The sequence below is a fragment of the Phyllostomus hastatus genome, unplaced genomic scaffold (genome assembly GCF_019186645.2).
Source record: "Phyllostomus hastatus isolate PE091 unplaced genomic scaffold, TTU_PhHast_1.1 phas_contig_150, whole genome shotgun sequence".
NCBI classification, from domain to species: Eukaryota; Metazoa; Chordata; class Mammalia; order Chiroptera; family Phyllostomidae; genus Phyllostomus; species Phyllostomus hastatus.
This window is the reverse complement of record NW_025333611.1, coordinates 14,994,558-15,013,174: the sequence shown is the minus strand read 5'-3', so window position 1 is coordinate 15,013,174 and position 18,617 is coordinate 14,994,558. Positions and strand designations below refer to the sequence as shown.

The 18,617-nt window shown below is 49.3% G+C and overlaps 1 protein-coding gene across 2 annotated transcripts in view; it reads right to left on the bottom strand.

Annotated features, from left to right (window-relative positions):
* ADAM19 (ADAM metallopeptidase domain 19) overlaps window positions 1-18,617 on the bottom strand; it is a 75,464-nt gene that overhangs the window by 27,382 nt on the left and 29,465 nt on the right. For both annotated transcript variants that reach the window (XM_045823866.1, XM_045823856.1), the window contains 3 exons: window positions 16,106-16,184; window positions 8,654-8,730; window positions 187-379 (listed from right to left, as the gene is read on the bottom strand). In XM_045823866.1, the coding sequence (XP_045679822.1) occupies window positions 187-379; window positions 8,654-8,730; window positions 16,106-16,184 (349 nt within the window). The remainder of the gene's footprint in view (window positions 1-186; window positions 380-8,653; window positions 8,731-16,105; window positions 16,185-18,617) is intronic.

Below are 18,617 nucleotides of genomic sequence, written 5' to 3'. Positions count from 1 at the left end.
CCCTAAAGCATTATTCTATCAACTCTAAGGGTATCCCACACTCAACAATGACTTAGGATCAAGGAAAAAGCTATTTCCTCCTTTTTAGCCACCTCTGTTTAATTCAGAATTACTCCTGGATCCAAAGTAAGGATGCTCGGAGGGGACAAGCCTATCCTGAGGGTGACTCCTGCACCGAGAACTCACCCGGCGAAGTCCTTTCTTGATCTGGTTTGTAAACTGAAGGCCCAAGTCCCTGGTGCTGGCTCCGGAGTGCTCGAACCCACAGTTCCCAGGAGGCAGCTTGAGATGTTCAGATCTGTAAATAAGGTGGTGGCCCTCACTGCCAGGGAGGGGCTCGATGATGTAGCTGAGGTTACTGTTCACCACGATCAGTCCTCTGTCAACAGGAGAAATGGAATCTCTGGTCAAAGATTGTGGCCCTGGAAAAGTCCCTTGCCCAGGCCTCAATTTCCCCCTATGCAAAATGACCCAGTTGGTTGTAGTTATTGGTTCTGAACCTTATTGTGAGGTCATGCACCCTTTGGTGAGAACCTGGTGCAAACTCAGACTTCCTCTCCAGAGAAATGCACAAGCATGTGCAATGTGGTTCACACCTTCAGGGCACTAAAAGCTTATTGCAGAGAACCTCAAAAGGTTCTAAAAAGACTAGACCAGGGACAGTTAATACTTATAAGTGAGGGTAGGACCAGGGTTCCAAAAAGCCTCCAAAACCCAAACACGGCGTATGACAAATCACCAGTAGAAACTTTATAGACACAGAAAAAGATGGTATGGGGACCAGAGGAAGGACACTGGTCTAGGGGTGAGGAGACATGAAATTGCCAAATGATATTCAACAGACCTCCTAAATCAGTCTGAACCTCTGTCTCCCCATGCGTAAATTGCAAACGGTAACTTAGTAACTCATGAGGACTCTCGGGATGACTAATAGATTGACAAGTGTCACTGTCCTTGGAAACCAGAGCAAGAGGCATCACCGATGGCATTCTCACTGGCCCCAACATCCCCAGCAAGGTAGCTCTGCAGTAACGTGACGCCCACGACCAAGCACGTGTGGCTACTCTTTCTCTTGGTCATAGACACTGGCGTTGAACATCCATTATACTCTTTCCCTCACTGAGCCCTCACTCTGTACCAGAAGTGATCGGGACATAAACCCTGTGCCCAAGTGACTCACAGCCGACTGGAGGACGGACATTCATTCCACAAACATTTCCTGAGCTCCTGCTCTGGGCCACACATCAAGCTAGATGCTGAGGAAGGAACAGTGAAGAAGACAAAATACCTGCCCACACGGAGGCTGGAGTCTGAACAAGGGCTTAAATCGCTATAGTATATAACAGAGACAGCTAAAGGGTTTTATCACCCCCAACCCTGACGGACTGGATGCAGCTTCCTGAAGGGCTGCATCAGTGAGGCGTCTGAGAGCTTTATCTGGCTGCAGCGAGAAAGAAAGCTACAGCTTATTATCAATCACTGCTGCAAATAATCAACGGACGCACGAGTAGACGTCCCGGCGGCAGGTATTGGCCATCCTTGATGCAGTGAGATGAATGTGAGGGGAGGTACCCAGGGCTCCGAGGGAGGAAGAGGCCCAGCAATGAGCCCCCAGGGGCGCCCAGCAGCCTTTCACGTGCTCCAAAACCCCAGGCTCTCCTCCATTCAGAAAACTCCGGTTACATTATCTCCACGAGGGTCTTCGCCACTCCAAATTGAAAGGCCCTCTCTCCTCAGCTCTTTCAGTTTCCAGCCCTGCCCCTTGCTCCTTAGGACCCCCGCCCAGGGCGTGCCCTTTGGGAAGAGCCAGTGCTGCTCCCAGGAGAGACTATGCCAGGCTTTGATCGGCAGCAGCCCTTTCTGGAGTCCATCCTGGGCTGACCTCATTCCGGTGCCGACGCCGGTGCACCTAACAGCTTCCCGGCTGCCTCGCCCAGGCTGACACAGCAATCCAGAGCGATCCTGGCGCAGCGCATTGGCGGGACACCCAAGGTGCTCCCTGGACAGCTGGGAGTGGAAGTGTGGAGAAGAGCAAGGGTCACATCCGCTCCCGAATCCAGACAGGAAAGGGCAGAGGGCAGAGCTGCTGCGGGCATCCTGTTTCCAAACCAAAGCCCTTCCCGTCACCTCAGTTTCCCCCGTTGGCTATGAACTTAGCAAACACAGAGGGCTGGACCACAAACCAGCTAATGTTTTGACGTGTACCAGGTTGTGGCTGTGGAGATAACAGCCAGTGAATGGAAAGTTCCACAAAGGGATTGGGGAAAGTTCCAGTGTAGCTGACTGGGCATCACTTAAAAAACCTCTAGGCCACTTGGACAGAGGCCATGCCAAATTTCAGTGCAGGCTGAATAAGAGTAATCATGGTGGTCATAAATGGCTGAGCCTCTGCTATGGACCAGGCACTGGTGCTTCACACCGGCTTCCATGATCCTTACGAATATTATCCCTGTTGTACAAACGAGAAAACTAAGGCTCAGCGAGGTTAATTAACAGACCCCAATTCACACAGGTCACAAGGACCTAAGCAGTCTGGTTCCAGGTCCCATGACCTTAACCATGACCTCACAGGCCTCTGTCACAATAGCCCTGAAGAGTGGGTTAGAAAGATGTCCCCAGTTCACAGATGGCTACAAATGACGGGCACCAGCAACCCTCCTCTGAGGCATAGCAGGCCATCACCCTACTGGCGTATGGGAAGTAAGACATTTCATTCCCATGTCAACGCAATCAAGCACCGTCACAGGCCCCATTCTATAGATGAGGGAACTGAGCCACAGAGAGATTAAGTTACAAGCTCTCGTGAGTCTCTGGGGCCAAAGACTTAAGGTCTGGTAGACTCTGGACGCCATGCCCTTAACCTCTATGCCATCCGTCTCCATCAGTGAGGTCTAACCCTACAGTCAGGGATCTCTAGGATCAGAGTGCCCAGAGCTATATAACAGAATGTTTGTACAGAGTGCATCAGACAGACAGATGCAGGAGATGCAGACTCCATAGGCCTGGGCATCAGCACTCCTAGCGAGCTCCACAGTAATTCCATGCCCAGCCACACTCAGGAACTGTGGCCTGGAATCTAGGCTGCGTAGCAGGGGCCCCCTCTTCACACAGCCCCTAGCAATTCTGTTGCAGGGAATGGGCAGGTGACAAGCTGACAAACACAGGCTCAGAAGGACACTGGAAGTCCTCCCAGCAGTAGGACTCCATGGCCTGCCCCTCGTCCCCCCACTGCGGCCCCTGGCAACTCACCCCATGTCTCAGTTGCAATCCTCCCAGACTGCCTGGGGGGGAGGCAGAGATCTGCATGCATTTACAGTGAACCCCAGCCTTGCCGGTGGAGGGATTTCTGACAATCTAATTCCTGGGGCCCTCCCCGGTCACCAGCCCCAAGTCCTGCTAGCCGCCCTCCTGTGAACACTCACCGGTTGTTTATCCTTCCAGCAGCCTCAGTTGATCTAATTTGTTAAATGTAAGTACTGGCAGAAGTTCACCAGGGACACGGGAAGGGGGCCCAGGAGGCTGGGTGGCCAGGACCTCACAAGCTCTTCTCCATTCCACTCTCCATCCTATTGCTCATCGTTAAGAGCTTGATACAGATGAAATTGTGCAGAGGAGCCCTGGCAAGGCAGGCCAGGCAGGCAGCGGGAGATTCAGGTTTAACCCCTGAGTGAATGTAGGACCGGTCCTCGTATATCCTTCGAGGAACTAGGCAAGACTGCTTCCTGGGAATTTGTCCATTCACAGCTAAACTCAGAGGGACACACCCTACCTCCCCAAATCCAGAGCAGCCCTAGGAGGTAATCGTCCTGTTACCCTTCCTTCCTACCCCCTTGACCCCTATTTGCATCCAAATGAGAAGGAGCTACAGTGACCTTCCCAGGCGGCAGAGAAGGGAGGAAAGGAGGCAGACAGGTGATGGGCTCCCCCTGCAGTGCAGAGCAGGGCCTGGGGGGTGGGGGGAGCAGGCACACTCTGGCTCCGCTGTCTGCTAGCTCTGGGGGAAGTCACTCAACAATGCTGCCCTTCTCACGGGCTCACTATGATAATCGACAGAAGTAATAAACAATGTTTACTAATGATCAAAGTAACATGAAAAAGAAGAGCATGCATCATACATCAGGGAGGGTACAAAGCATCTTATTTGACAGTCATTCAACACATAGGCATTGAGAACCTACTATGTGCTAGGACTGTTCTCAGCACAGGGGATGCAGCGTGATGGGGAGAAAAGTCCCTGCTCTCAAGGAGGTGGCGCCCGTCACCCAGTGGTGTCACTGTTGTCCCCGTTTTACCAGGGAGGGAAACTGATGCTGGAGGACTGAAGCAAGCCATCCGGCCCTGAACCAGGGACTGTCCAGCTCCAGGGTCTACACCTGTCACAACTTAGTGGTACCCTCCCACATGGGCTTACTCTGTGCCTGACACAGAGGTAGCGCCTACCCTCCTTTCTGCATACGGAAGGCCAGGTACTCGAAGCGGAAGGGCCTTGCCATGCTGTGGCAAAGGGGCAGGCAGGTCTGCACTGGCTGCCCATCTACAGGCCACCTCCTTCGGTCCCAGGCAGCCGCCTCCCTGCGATTCTGCCCACTCCCTGTGCAGTGCAGAAGTCCTAACGCTGAGAGGTCATTTTAGTGGTCTGGTCTACTCTCCTTTTTCAGATGAGAGGAAGCAAAAGCCCAGAGGAGAAGGAACTTGCCCTGGTCACCTGTGAGTTACTGTTGTTAGGGCCGGGGGCAGAGCCCAGGTTTGCCAACCAGGTTCATTACTCACTGTGGGGCCCTGACACAACCCCTCCCTCTCCCTGCTCCCTCCCAGCACTCAGCAGCCTCCGGCCCAGGGCACCATCCACAGAGCTGAGTAAGGGCTGTGGGAGGCACCAGCCCTGCCAAGACAAAGATAAGGAGAAAATGGACTGGAAGAGAACAGCTCAGAGATCACCTAGCCAGGAGGTACGTTAAATGAAATGGTATATATGGGGTAATTGCATTTGGATTAAAAAAAAATCATGTATACACACAATTGTATAATTCAATTACGTACATCCCCAACAGTGAACAGAGACAGGGAACGGGATCAGTTGAAAGGATGGGACAGGATAAAGAACTTTGACTTCTACAGTTCTGCACTTGTGTTTAACACTAGTTAGTGATGCAATGATAATTTTAATAAGCAGTATCATTAAAAAGAAACTGACAAACCAGATTTAAAAAAACATTTTTACTGCAATCCGTCCCTCTCCTGCTGACAGACAGGGAGCTAGGGACACACACGCACCCAGTGTGTCCGCCCCCCTCTCCCCGCCCCCCCAGTCCCACAGGGTCGGCCAAGAACACCTCAGCCCAGTGCAGTCTAGACTCTTAGCACATAACCACCGCTCCTTACACTGCTACTTCGTGTTGGTTTGAGAGGTCCTGTGGGCACTCAGAGGGTGAGTCCTGCATCGCAGGCTGACTTGGGGGATACGCGCACCCGACATCACTAACGCAATGATGTGCCACATGTTTCCACTGATACAGTTTACAAGTATCTGCAGCTGCCACTCAGTTCTCCAAGGGGTCCGTGTTCCAAATACGATGACAAAGCACCGCATTACCTATGTGCATTTATACTCTTTTTTGCAAGGAATATTTCTAACGGGACGCACAAGACACTGGTAACAATGGCCGCCTCTGGAGAGGGGAAATTCTGTAAATTCGGGGCAAAAGGCCTATCTTTCATTTATACTCTTGTCCTATTTCCATTTTTTTCTATGATTATGTATTCTTTCCTCAGAGTAGCTTACAGAACTGGTTTGGAGAGAAGAGGGTGCCTGGCAACTAGAAACTCAGCCGAATTCCTCCGTATTTGTATCATCAGCCTGAAGATTCCACTTGGTATAAGTCCTATCTATTTTCTCCAGTCACAGAGAGCATGCTTCCAGGAGAAGCACAATTGCTAAAAAGATTTTCCATTGCAGCATCGTTTTATGAGCCTAGTGGGGGGAGACCTGAGCAGCTGCCACAGCTGCTCCTTCTCCAGAGTCCGAACGGAGCCATCTGGCAGGAGTCTCCAGCTCTTAAATCAGTGGAGCCCGCAGACACCCTTGGTTTCTTAAGGTGTGTCGTGAGATGGCTGGGAAAGCAAGGCGGGCGGACCTCACCAGAGGGAAGCGTGCAAAACAGAAACACAGACAGCTCACCCAGTTTCCCCCTGTCAGCAAGGCCTTGGGAATGACTCACAAGAGGCCAAGCCAAGTTCCCACCACTCCAGACCAAGGGGACAGAGGAAGAGGCGGAGATGCAAGTCACACCTGCATGTTCCCTTTCCTCCTTCTTGGGAAAGACGGTTGTTTACTTGCAGACTGCAGGTGGCTGCGGCTGGGCTTGTAAACACCACCGGGAGGCCAGTTGGCTTGGCTCAACCAAGTCATTTGAGTGGGGGATTGGAGGCCACTGATGTGGCCTCCCATCCAAAGCTTGTTTCCTGCCTAATTCCCTCTGGCCCACTCACTGTGAAGCCTTACAGAGGAGACAGGGCCCAATTTATAAACAAACACGTGGGATCTGCAGCCTTGCATTTTGCCTGTGAGCCTGGGTACCTGTGACCGCAGCCTTGCATTTGCACGTGAGCCTGAGTAACTGTGACTGCAGCCTTGCATTTGCATGTAAGCCTGGGTAAATGTGAGCATGATTTCACTGTTATAAGATGGCGTAGATGATAACAATCTTGTCTGCCTGTAGAGTGCTGCAGAGTTCACATAACACATCTCATTCTCTAACATGCCGGTCATGGATGCCCATTTTACAGAAGAGGAAACTGAGGGCTCAGAAAAGTACTCCAATGCCTGTCTTTCCTCTTACCTGTGTAGGGGATGGGCACAGAGCAGGTGCCCAATATAAATATGCTGAATGACAGAAACAATTATTGAAGGAATCAGTTGACAGAGAAGAAGGGTACACGGTGGAAACACCCACTGGCTCACGAGAGGCAGTCGCGTGCTCTCCTCCCCAATTCTGCCGTCAGTCACATCGTGTTGACAGCTTCACATTGGTCACGGTAGGAGTATTTTTACCAGCCTATTGGCAGATGCTATAAATCAGGCCTTTTCCTTTCTCTCTCTCTCTCTTTCTTTCTCTTTCTTTCTTTCTTTCTTTCTTTCTTTCTTTCTTTCTTTCTTTCTTTCTTTCTTTCTTTCTTCTCTCTGTCTCTCTCTCTCTCTCTTTCTTTCTGTTTTGGTGGAGACAGTTCACCAACACATTGAGTATAGGTATCACACTAAAACCCAGGTCATTAAACCCCAGGTAATTATTTCAGGCAGTTAAAATACAGGACTTTCAGATCATCTCTTTTCTAAAAGGAGGGAATTGTGGGGAAAGTCTAAATAAGTGACATTTATTAGTTCAATACGCATCTATAAAATCCCACTGTCTGCAAAGCTGACAGTAGGTAGGCTGGAGGAGAGAAACAGATACCTGATACAGACTTTACACTGTCAAGGAATGTGCACTCTCAGGGACACACTGTAAGCGCACAGCGATCCCCTGGGGAACTTGGCAAATGCAGATTACAATCCTGGAGGTCTAGGCGGCACCAGAGTCACTGCATTTTGAACAAACTCCCAAGTGCTGCCACCCCTTGCAGGCCACACCTAGGAAGCAAGGACCCAGGAGGCAACTGAGTGCTCCTGCGTGACAGCCAGTTGTACACATCAGATCTCTATGAACACATCCCATCCTCAGCACACGAGGAATATTCCTCTCATCTACCTTCCACTAAGGAGAGCATCTCGGCCCAAGGTCACCCAGCTGGTAAACTGCCATTGGCTCAAAACCAGGTAGTCTGGCTCAGAGAACGAAGTCACTCTCTTTCTAACTCTTTCCAACGTGCAGCCTAGTTGCAACTTTTCAGTAAACTTTCCGTCTTGAAAATTATCCTTGCTTCTCCTTTCTCTCTTTTCACTAGCTGCCCATTTCCTTGTTCACCACCTACAAGTACTTCATCCAGAAAAGAGCAAAGGAGAAGTGGGAGTCAATGCTCACACTCATCAGTTTCAAGTGTGTGACTCCATCTTGGACTTTGTATATTCCGGTGCTTGATCATCTACTCCAACTCCTGCAGCCAGGAAACAACTCACCAGTGAGCATGCCTTTCAAATGCGGCTTTCACGCTCTGGCCCACTAGCTCCCTGCCCTGTTCACCCCAGGCCCAGGTACCCGACGACGAGCGGCAGCCCTTGAGCCTCGGATGCCACTGAAATTATTTAAACTAACCATCCCTAAGCCTCACCCGTTCTTTCCTGCAGTCACCACAATAAAGACTTGCCACATCTCTCCTCCCTCTGCCTCCAGATGGACCCCTGGGCTTCCGGGGTGCCCCACCCCCACAGGCCCCCTGCTCTTGGGACCCTGACTGAGTACAACAAACTGTCCCTTCGATGGCGGCCGTCTCCTACTCTGTTGGCCTCACCACACTTGGGTAACACGAAAACATCAAGTTCCTCAAGTTGCTGCTGGGCTCGGCCTGTCTCTGAGCTGGCTTGCATACACTCTCCATGGACAGCTTCTCGAGGTCCCTGCCCAAGGCCGGCCCTGCCTTGGAATTTTCGTCCTGAAAATTCCATTCCCATTCCTGGGGGGAGAGCCGGGTGTCCCCCAGCACTGTCAGGGCCTCTTACCTCATTCCCCGGCAGGTGCTGAGCGTGACACTGGACTGATCTGCGTTCCTCACCGTCCCGTGGTAAAAGCAGTGATCCTAAGTAAGGAGAAAGGGGTGGTCAGGCCAAAGAACACCGGGAAGCACAGCCGTGGTAATGTCTCGTGAAGGTCATGCGTGACTGTACACCTAGCCTAACCTCAGAACCTGCTAAGAGCCTTCTAAACCTCTGTTTTCTCTGATTCTCATAATAGCCCTGGGAGGCGGGACAGGCAGGTACATCACCCTCGTGGAACCGATGAAGGAGCTGAGGCTCCGGGGAGCGAAGAGGTTTGCCGAAGGTCCCTTCTGTAGCTGGAGACCCGGGATTTCAGAGCGGGTTCAGAGCTCTTGCCACGACAGGATGTTGGCCAGAGAGAACACTGGCTTCTGAAGAGCCCGCCTCCCCACCAGAGTCACCTTTGTGACCCCCTGTAGGGTTGAATAGTGCCCCCCCGCAAAATTCCTGTCTACCCAGAACCTCAGAATGTGATCTTATTTGGGACAGGATCTTTGCAGATATAATTAAGTTAAGACGAAGTCATACTGGACTGGTGTCCTTTTAAGAAGAGGGCAGGGCACAGACAGACACGCGCACGCACACAGAGAAAGCCAGGTGACAACCGAGGCAGAGATTAGCGTGCTGAAGCTGCAAGCAAAGGGGAACCACGGAGTACCAAGGGTGGCCAGAAGCCATCAGATGCTCAAAAGAGGCAAGGAAGAATTCTTCCCTAGACTACAGAGGGAACTTGGCCCTGCCGGCACCTTGATTTTGAACTCTAGCCTCCAGAACTGTGAGAGAATACATTTCCATTGTGTTAAACCTCCAAGTTCATAGTACTTTGTTACAGCAGGCCTAGGAAATGAATAGACCCCAGCTCCTCTGTACCTGCCTTGAATCCCTACATGCCTGGATCAGAATGAATTTGGCACCTGTAGACACATTCATGGACGCACAGAGGTCTGATGCTGCTCTCCCTTCGCTGTGTCTCAGGGCCATCTGGTCTCCCCAGCCCGGCTGGATTCCTCCATGACTACAAACAGATGTGGAGCACCACCGTGTGCCAGGCCCTGGGCTAGGCCCCAGAGACACCACAATGAACAAACAGACACAGCTCCAGCCTTCATGGGACTCAGGGTCTGGTGCAAACCAATCTTAATTTAAAAACTATACAAAGATATAATTACAAACTATGAAGAGTGGCTTGAAACCAAGGTTGGAGATGCCAGCAGAGTGGTTTATAAGTAGGGTAACCAGAGCACTTAGGAGGCAAACAAGGACACTGCTGAGCGCTAACGTGTGAAACCTGACAAATGGGCTCGAACCAGGACCAGCCAGGGCACAGCGAGGGGTCAGAACAAAAGACACATCCCTACAAGCTCCTTCCCCAATGGTTAAGAGAGAGAAGGGGGTCAGAACAGAGAGAAGGTAAACCCCCCAGGGCAGAGCCAGGTTCCGAGCAGGAGTTAAGAAGGATGTGAACTGTGTAGCTGCAGACAGGGAAGTTTCTCTCCTGAGCCCACCCCAACACCCTGCGCACGAGCAGGGCCAGACAGAAATCTCTGGCATTTGCCTATGGAACAGTCCAAGTGATCCATCAGCAGGACCGTACTTGCTTGTGGATGTCCCTTGGTCCCTGGCAGGCAGCAAAGGGACCTAGGACACGGTTAACCCATTCATTTATCTTCTCTGGTTTCATCTCCTGCCCGGCTCTAGGCCCAAGTATAGCCTAATTAAATGTAGGCATTTTGGCATGCCCAGGCTAGGTTTAAACACAAGCTCCATACCTACCAGCTGTGGAAACAGTTGTACAACCTCTCTCTGATTTCCAGCATCTTCAGTTTCTCCCTCAGGAAGATTGTAAGAACACTGTACCTCAAGGAGCTAGTGCAGTGTACCTGGCCTGGAGCAGCCAGCCATAGACATTAGAGATCCTTTGTCAAATGCAGAATGTGGCCTTGAGGGAGCAGGAAGCGCACCAAAGGGCTGACCCTTTGGCCTTAGCTGCAGCCAGATCACAGCATACAGGCCAGGCTGACACTCGGCTCAAGGTCAATCTCAGTCTGGTGCCCTGTCACCTGCTGGTAACCTGTTGCCTCCACGGTGGCACCTCCCTGGTGGCTCCTCCACCCACTCATGTTCAGGCAGTCAGGAGGAGAGACAGGCACCGGCCCCTCTTTTTGCATCAAACTTTCCTGGCCTTGAAACATGCCCACCTTTATCGGGGCACAAAAAAAAAAGCCACCGTGCCAGGGGCAATCCTGCAGCACATATGAAAGATGGGAGGTGGGCACGACCCTCCTTCCAGCCAGAATCCCATCTGTTTCAAAGGCCAGCCTATGGCATGACTTCTCCATCTACCCTAGGCTCTGGGACCTGGAGGCACGTTATCAAGCCTTCAGGTTCTAAACCTGATCTTTAGAATTCAGCAACAAGGCCTTGGAACTCTACAACCCAGGATCATTCCTGGGCAGAAAAGGGGGCTGGGCCTGTATGGGGTGTATGGGGCTCATAGATATCGGAATGACAGAGAGTCAAGAAGTTCAGAAATATGGGTCAGCTTCGCAAATCCTGGTATCTCTACAGATAAAGAGAAATCAGAGCCTGGGATGGGTGTAAAGGGCCCTTGTACATCTTCCCGTCTTTGACCTGATGCTAACAGTGCCCACTGCCTGGGTGTCTCTGAAACAGCATCACAATGGACTTCTGTAACATGCCTTAAATTTCCAAAGGGTTTTCACACACATCCTCACATGGATAATAATACCTGACACTCGCTGTTAGTAACAATAAGAGCTAACATTCATCCAGCTTTTACTACTGCATAAACAATGTATACTGATTTAAAATAAAATTCTGACCAAAGCCTTATGAGGTATGTATTATTATTCCCATTTTTAAAAGGGGGAAAACTCAAGGTTGGAGAAGTCCCCCCGCCAAGCCAGTGTCTTTTATTTATTTTTTTAAAGTATATTTTATTGCTTATGCTATTACAGCTTTCCCAATTTTACCCCCTTGATCTCCCTCTGCCCTGCACTCCCCACAAGTTCATGTCCATGGGTTGTACTTACAAGTGCTTTGATTTCTCCTATACCATTTTCTATACCCGTTTCCTATACCATTTTTGACCTCTCCCTGTCTATTTTATGCCTACCAATTATGCTTCTTATTCCCTGTATCTTTTCCCCCCTATTCCTCCCCTCCCACTCCCCACTGAAAACCCTCCATGTGATGTCCATTTCTCTGATTCTATTCCTGTCCTAGTTGTTTACTTAGTTTTTGTTTTCATTGTTTTTCTTTCTTTCTTTTTTAGGTTCATTTGTTGACAGTTATGAGTTTGTTGTCATTGTACTGTTCGTAGTTGTTTATCTTCAATTTCTTAGATAAGTCCCTTTAACATTTCATATAATAAGGGCTTGGTGCTATGAACTCCTTTAACCTGGCCTTATCTGAGAAGCACTTAATCTGACCTTCTATTCTAAATGATAGCTTTGCTGGATAGAGTAATCTTGGATGTAGATCCTTGCCTTTCACGGCTTCAAATACTTATTTCCAGCCCCTTCTTACCTGCAAGGTTTCTTTTGAGAAATCAGCTGATAGTCTTACAGGCACTCCTTTGTAGGTAACTATCTCCTTTGCTCTTGCTGCTTTCAAGATTCTCTCCTTATCTTTAATCTTGGGTAACTTAATGATGATGTGCCTTGGTGAGTTCTTCTTTGGGTCCAACTTCTTTGGGACTCTCTGGGCTTCCTGGGCTTCCTGGAAGTCTATTTCCTTGGTTAGATTGGAGAAGTTCTCCTTTATTATTTGTTCAAATAAGTTTTCAATGTCTTGCTTTTGTTCTTCTCCTTCCGGCTCCCCTATAATTCAGATATTGGAATGTTTAAGGTTATCCCAGAGGTTCCCAAGCTTCTCTTCTTTTTTTTTTGCATTCTTGTTTCTTCCTTCTGTTCCATTTGGATGATTATTTCTTCCTTTTGTTCCAAATCATTGCTTTGAGTCCTGGTTTCCTTTCTGTCACTGTTGGTTCCCTGAATATTTTGCTTTATTTCACTTTGGGTATCTTTCATTTGCTCTTTCATTTTGTGACCCAGCTCAATCAGTTTTGTGAGCATTTTGATTACCAGGACTTTGAACTCTCCATCAATAGGTTGGCAATCTCCTCATCACTTAGCTCTCTTTCTGGACTTTTGCTCTGTTCCTTCATTTGGGCCATATTTCCTTGTTCAGGGCCCCTGATAAGTTGCAAGGGGGCAGGGCCTTAGGTATTCACCCTCGCAGGGCAACCCTCCTTGTGACAAACAGGGCAAGCTCTGCCTGTGGGGGAGGGGCCAGAGAGGGAACAGTGTGGTTGCCTGCTCATCTCTAGCGCACTTTCCAATGAACTCTCATGTGAGACTGGGAGATTCTCCCACCCCCGCCGTAGTCCACAGCCACCTCTGAGTCGATTTTCGTTCAGCCAGCCCCACCTGTGCAGTCCACCGCCTCCATGCGGTTTCTCTCAGCTGCCCTGACCCCCACCTGGCATGGTCCACCGCCCCCACGGGGTTTCTCTCAGCTGCTCCCTGACAACGGTCCACCACCTCCATGCAGTTTCTCTCAGCTGGCCCCACACGCTGCAGCCTTGCCTGGAGTTCTTACCAGTATGGTTGGTCTGGTTGACTGTTTCTTTAATTCCTTGGTTGTTGGAGTTCTATGCAATTTGATTTTCTGACACTTCTGGTTGTTTATTGATTTTAGATTGGTTCTTATCCTCTTTTTGGTTGTGTGAGGAAGCAAAGGGTTTCTACCTATGCCTCCATCTTGGCCAGAATTCAAGGTTGGAGAGGTTTTACCCAGTAGAGCTTCAAACCCCAGCAGCCTATCAGACCCCATGCTCAGCCTCTCCCAGGAAAGGAGACCCAGCAAAGTACATACAAATTAATTTGTCAAAACTATTCTCTTCTTCCACCAATAAAGATTTGAGTTTTAGTTTTTAAACCTTGCCATTTGCTGGTTATCTGAACTTAAGCATGTTCCTTTTTTTCTTCTCTCAATTTCCTCATCTGTAAAATGTGGCATTGCAAGAGATGTTTATAAATTCCCATAAAATCAGTGATTCATCTTACTCTGCCATAGCCCTGAGAATCAGATCGCCGCATATCCAATTTTCAGAAGAAGAAATTCAATACTAGTGTAGTCAAAAGGGTTGTTTAAGGTCAAATAGCTGAAGCCAAGTCTAAAACCCTGGCTTCAGACCCCAAACTCTGTAACTCTTTCTACTGGGACACATTCACAGACCCATTCATTCCCCCAGTGATCTGACCCAGATTAGGGCTACAGCCTACAGCGCCTTCCAGTGTATTTGATAAGGTTCCCAGAACTCCCGCTGCCCCAGGCCAAGTTTGGTAGTAGGGCATGGTTCTCAACACATGGGTCAAGTGCAGCTAAATGATTTATTCCATTCCCATCCCCCTTTAGGTCCTCAACTCCCAAAGAAGAAAGAACTAAGAGCTCCATGGGGTTGGGTGGCAGCTTTGCTGTCCTGTAGCAGGGATGTGAGAAAACAATGGCCTAGACCATACTTCAGTCCGCAAACCCGCCAGGAAGGAGGAGCATTCTAGAAATGGGAGGACGGTCTCTCTCACTCCTCTGTTTCTGAAGGGCCCTTACAACATCTCTGCCTAAGTCAGAGAGCACAAAGAACAAGGAGATAAACAGTCATGAAGTCATCACATTCCTGCTCCGCTTCTGGGCCTGAGGGGGCCACCCCAAGGGGGCTTCCACAGCAGGAAGCATGAGCTCATGGCAAACTTGGGCACTGAGACCCATTCTTGAGCTGCTGGTACACCAAGGCAGGAGCCAAGCTCAGAGGAGGGTGCTTTGTGAGGTTGTCATGGCTGAGGCTTTCGAAGCATGCCTGACCCCTCTCCACCTCCCCAGAGGCAGAGAACCAATCTCAAGGAAGGAGGTTTTGACCCAAGGGGCACTGAGGAAGGTGTGTGGACACACTACAGCCGGACAGCCTGCCCAGAGGTGAAAAAACCCAGCTGAACTGCCTGCTGTGGGCACGTAGCTATCTTGTATCCTGTCCTTCAAGGGTAATTTGATCAAGTGATCTGAGTTGGTAATGACAGACAGTGGCTGTCCTTGTCTTCCAGGCGGTCATGCTCAGGCAAGGATATTTGAAAGAATGGGCCATGCGGGAGACTTAGATTCCACGCGAAGCCTCTGTTGGAGGAGCCCTGGGGTCCAGGGGCCTGTCCTGCTGTCTTCACACCACCCCTCCCACATCCACCCGCCACTCCAGTCCATTAAGTCCTGCCCCAGAGACTCCTCCAGAGCCCGTCCCCCTTTCCCCTTCAGCTCGCATCAGCCTGCATCAGCCCAGGGTCTGAGAAGGGTCACTGCACTGCCGAGTGTCTCAACTTGGGCACCAGTGTCATTCGGGGCCAGCTAATTCCCTGTGTGGGGACTGTCCTGTGCACTGCAGGTGAGCAGCATCCCTGGACTCTACCTTCCAGGCGCCAGCAGCACCTCTCAGTCATGACGACCAAATCTGCCTCTGGATGTAGCCGAGGGTCCCTCCTTTGCTGGTTAAGATGGTCAAACATACAAATAGAATATTTTAGGGTAACTGTATTGGATTAAAATTGGTATAAACCACCGTGAAGCATATTTTCTTTGCTTCATGTTAGTCACCTGCACATTGACAAAAGTTTAAGTAAATGCACGATGTAAAACAAAATCACTCCTGCTTGAGAACCAAAGGTCTGAGCCTATGATTCTAATGGGTCCCCTGGTGGGAAAAGCTGGCAAACCACAAAATGTGTACGATTCACTACCTTCAATGTTCACCAGTGGGGTGTGGTGAAGCCAACTGAAGTGTATCCACCTGAAAGACCATTTTCTAAATGACAAATTCTTTGTGCAAACATCCGTACTCAAAAACTACTTTGAGGAGAAAAAAAAAAAGCCAATGTGGAGATAGTGGCAAAATAAGCAAATCTCCACAACCTAAAATCACATTAAAAAGGCAGAGTGCAAAACTGCACAGATCCATAGGCAAAAGGAACAACTAGACAGCTGACAGGATAAGAGGACAGGATTACCAGCAACCACTCCCTTCCCTGCAGCTTCTGTTCATGTGAGTGCTTAACATAAAGCAAAGAAAATATATGCCTCAAGGTGATTTACGACAATTTTAATCAGAAGCAATTATCCTGAAAGACTTTCTGTTTGACCATTTTAGCCAGCAAAGGGGAGGGCACACTTAGAAAACAACAAATTTTCACCTGGCTTCTCCTGCTGTCTCCAGGAGAGCAGGTTTTCAGGCAGCAGAAACAATCCCCTTGGAGGAGAAGCCATCTCCACTGGGTCCACCATCTCCTTGCTCCCCAGGGATGAGGTGGCGGAGGGCAGCTGATTTATAGCTATTTGCTGACCTGAACTTACCTCGGATTTCAGCGTGGTGGTTTGAGGGGTGCCACTGGGAGTATACTGGGTTTCTGTGTAGGCTGGAGCGAAAAGGTGCCTGTGAAGAATAAGAATAGACATTTGTCACCTGAGGTGACAGACTCCACCCTCCCGGGGACTATGGCCAGTCACTCTAACTGAAGCAGGCATAACCACTCCCAGCATCTCTGTGCAGAAGAAAGAGGGCGGCCACCAGGGCCTAGGGAACAAAAGGAAAAGCAGGAGAGAGTCTGCTATGAATTTCTCAATTTGTTGGGACCATGATTCAGTTCAGACAACCAGATAGTGTCAGCAGAACAAAAGCAGTGGCTTTAAATTTTTCTGGGTCTTGAGAATACACACAGGCAAACGCATACTCAAAATGTACCTGGATTGATTTTTCTACCACTGCGTCTACCAACTTGTAGTATTAGCACACCAATCTTTATTGAAGGGAACACCTCTCCCCTGTTGCACGTTTTGGTGAGATTGTCAATCAAGGTGTTGTCCCTGGCCCCAGCCAAGGAGAACCACGATTCAAGCCAAGCCAATGGAATAATGTCACCAGAGATGAGCAGGTGGGAGCAACTCACCTGGTCCCTTTGCTCCTGCTGCATGGGTTCCTGAAGTTGCCACAGCCTGTCCTTTCTGAGACCTAGTGGTTCAGATTTCTTGAGACCTAGCACCTCTGTGTCTCGCCCTTCCCATAAATCCTTCCCCCCCCGCCAAAACTGGACTTTGGTTTTGCTTTTGCCACAGACCCCTTGAAGCTGAGGTTAAGAACGCCTCGCCAAAGGAGAGGCAACACCAAACAAGGTTCCCAGAACTTCTCTAAAAGTTAAAAAAAAAAACCAGCTCTCTCTAGGGGGCACGCCCACACCTTTCCCCACTCCTGCCTGCCAGGGGCGCCTTTTCCTCGCCTCTCCCTCCCCCTGAGCTCCACGGGCCCTTCTTCTCCTGCTGTAGCCTGCCTCCTGAGCCCATTTCTTCTACTGCTCACTTCCTCTACCTCTGTGGCTCCCTAAGTAAACTTTCTCTTATAAAAAAAACCCCACAAAAATAAAATATAAAAGTAAAATAAAATTCAAGAGCCAAATGGATGCTTCAACTAGCTCAGCCACACTGAAAGCCAGATGCATCTACAAAAAGTCAAGGTCAGGGGCAGAGGGGTTTGTAATGAAAGAGAAGTTGGAGTCTCACACACACAAAAAGAATAAAGTGGATCTATACGTACTGATTGGAAAGAATATCCAAAATTGAGTTAGATAAAAAATAAATTTTAGGAAAGTATGCATTTTAATAATCCCTTTTAATGAAAAATAATAATAGTGCACCCTAGTGTATGTGTCGAAAACAACTGCGGATGCAAATGCCCAATGTCAACAGTAATAATCTCGGGGGACTGAAGAAGAGGCTCACAATGCCAGTTGCATACTTCTGAAAACTGGTTGATTTTTAAAAGTAATGAACACGCATTCATTTTGAAAACCGAAAACCTAATTTGAAACTGCTTTCCAGAAGAAAATATAGGCCGAGGCCAGCACAGAAAGCCAAAGGAATCTGCAGAGACAGCCCCCATTCTAGACGAGGTGACAATTTCCCAGGAAGACAGAGTCATCGAAGACAGTCTCCAGGGTCACTTCCAGCGCTAAGTTCTGGGATCCTGACTCTCAGATGCCCTCCACCCCTGGAGAGCAGTCAGAAGGCAAATGCCACGAGAATTCTCCCTTGTACTGTGTGAAGCCCTTCAACAGCCAGCCTTGGACATGAACAACGGGACTCAACAGGGAAATGTAAAAATAAAGCAAAGTCCAAACCCCAGCCTGCGCAGAGAAACTCTCATTACATGGAAACTTTGAGTCAGGAGCGGACTTCCCGGATCCCGTCTCCCAGCCATTTCGCTTTCTCCTAAGCATGTGAGCAGCCAAGGACCTAAGGGAGGAGGAGTCGCCCATGTGTCCGAGGTAAACTGTGGGCCCCATGAGGACAGAGGCCAAGCTACTTTGCTCACCAGTATATATCAGCGTTTAACATTGACTCAGTGAAAGATTGACTTAACTAATTACTGAATGAAGAAACAGATACACAAAGGAATAAGTATAAATAAGTAGTTGTACAGCATGTTGGGAGCTTTGAGTCTGGAATCCGAGAGACGAGGTTCCATGCCAGCTCTGACATTGACCGTTTCTATGGCCATGAGTGAGTTACTTTGCCCCTCTGAATGTTTTTTCAATATCCTTACCTGATAGGACTCTTGTAAAAGTAAAATGACAAAGACACATAAAAAGGGATTAACACCCAGCACAACGGATGGAATTTACCTATTTCCCTCTAAATGTCCCCAGCCGGGACCTCTCCAGTGTATCTCTTGGGAGTGGTGGAAAAGCAATGAGCTCATTCCTGCAGCCCCGCTTCCTGGGTCTGATTTCACAGACCACATAATGGGCAGCTAGGCAGGGCTTCAGAGTTTAATGGTCCATCCGGGTGCCAGTGGATATAAATTTCCCCACAG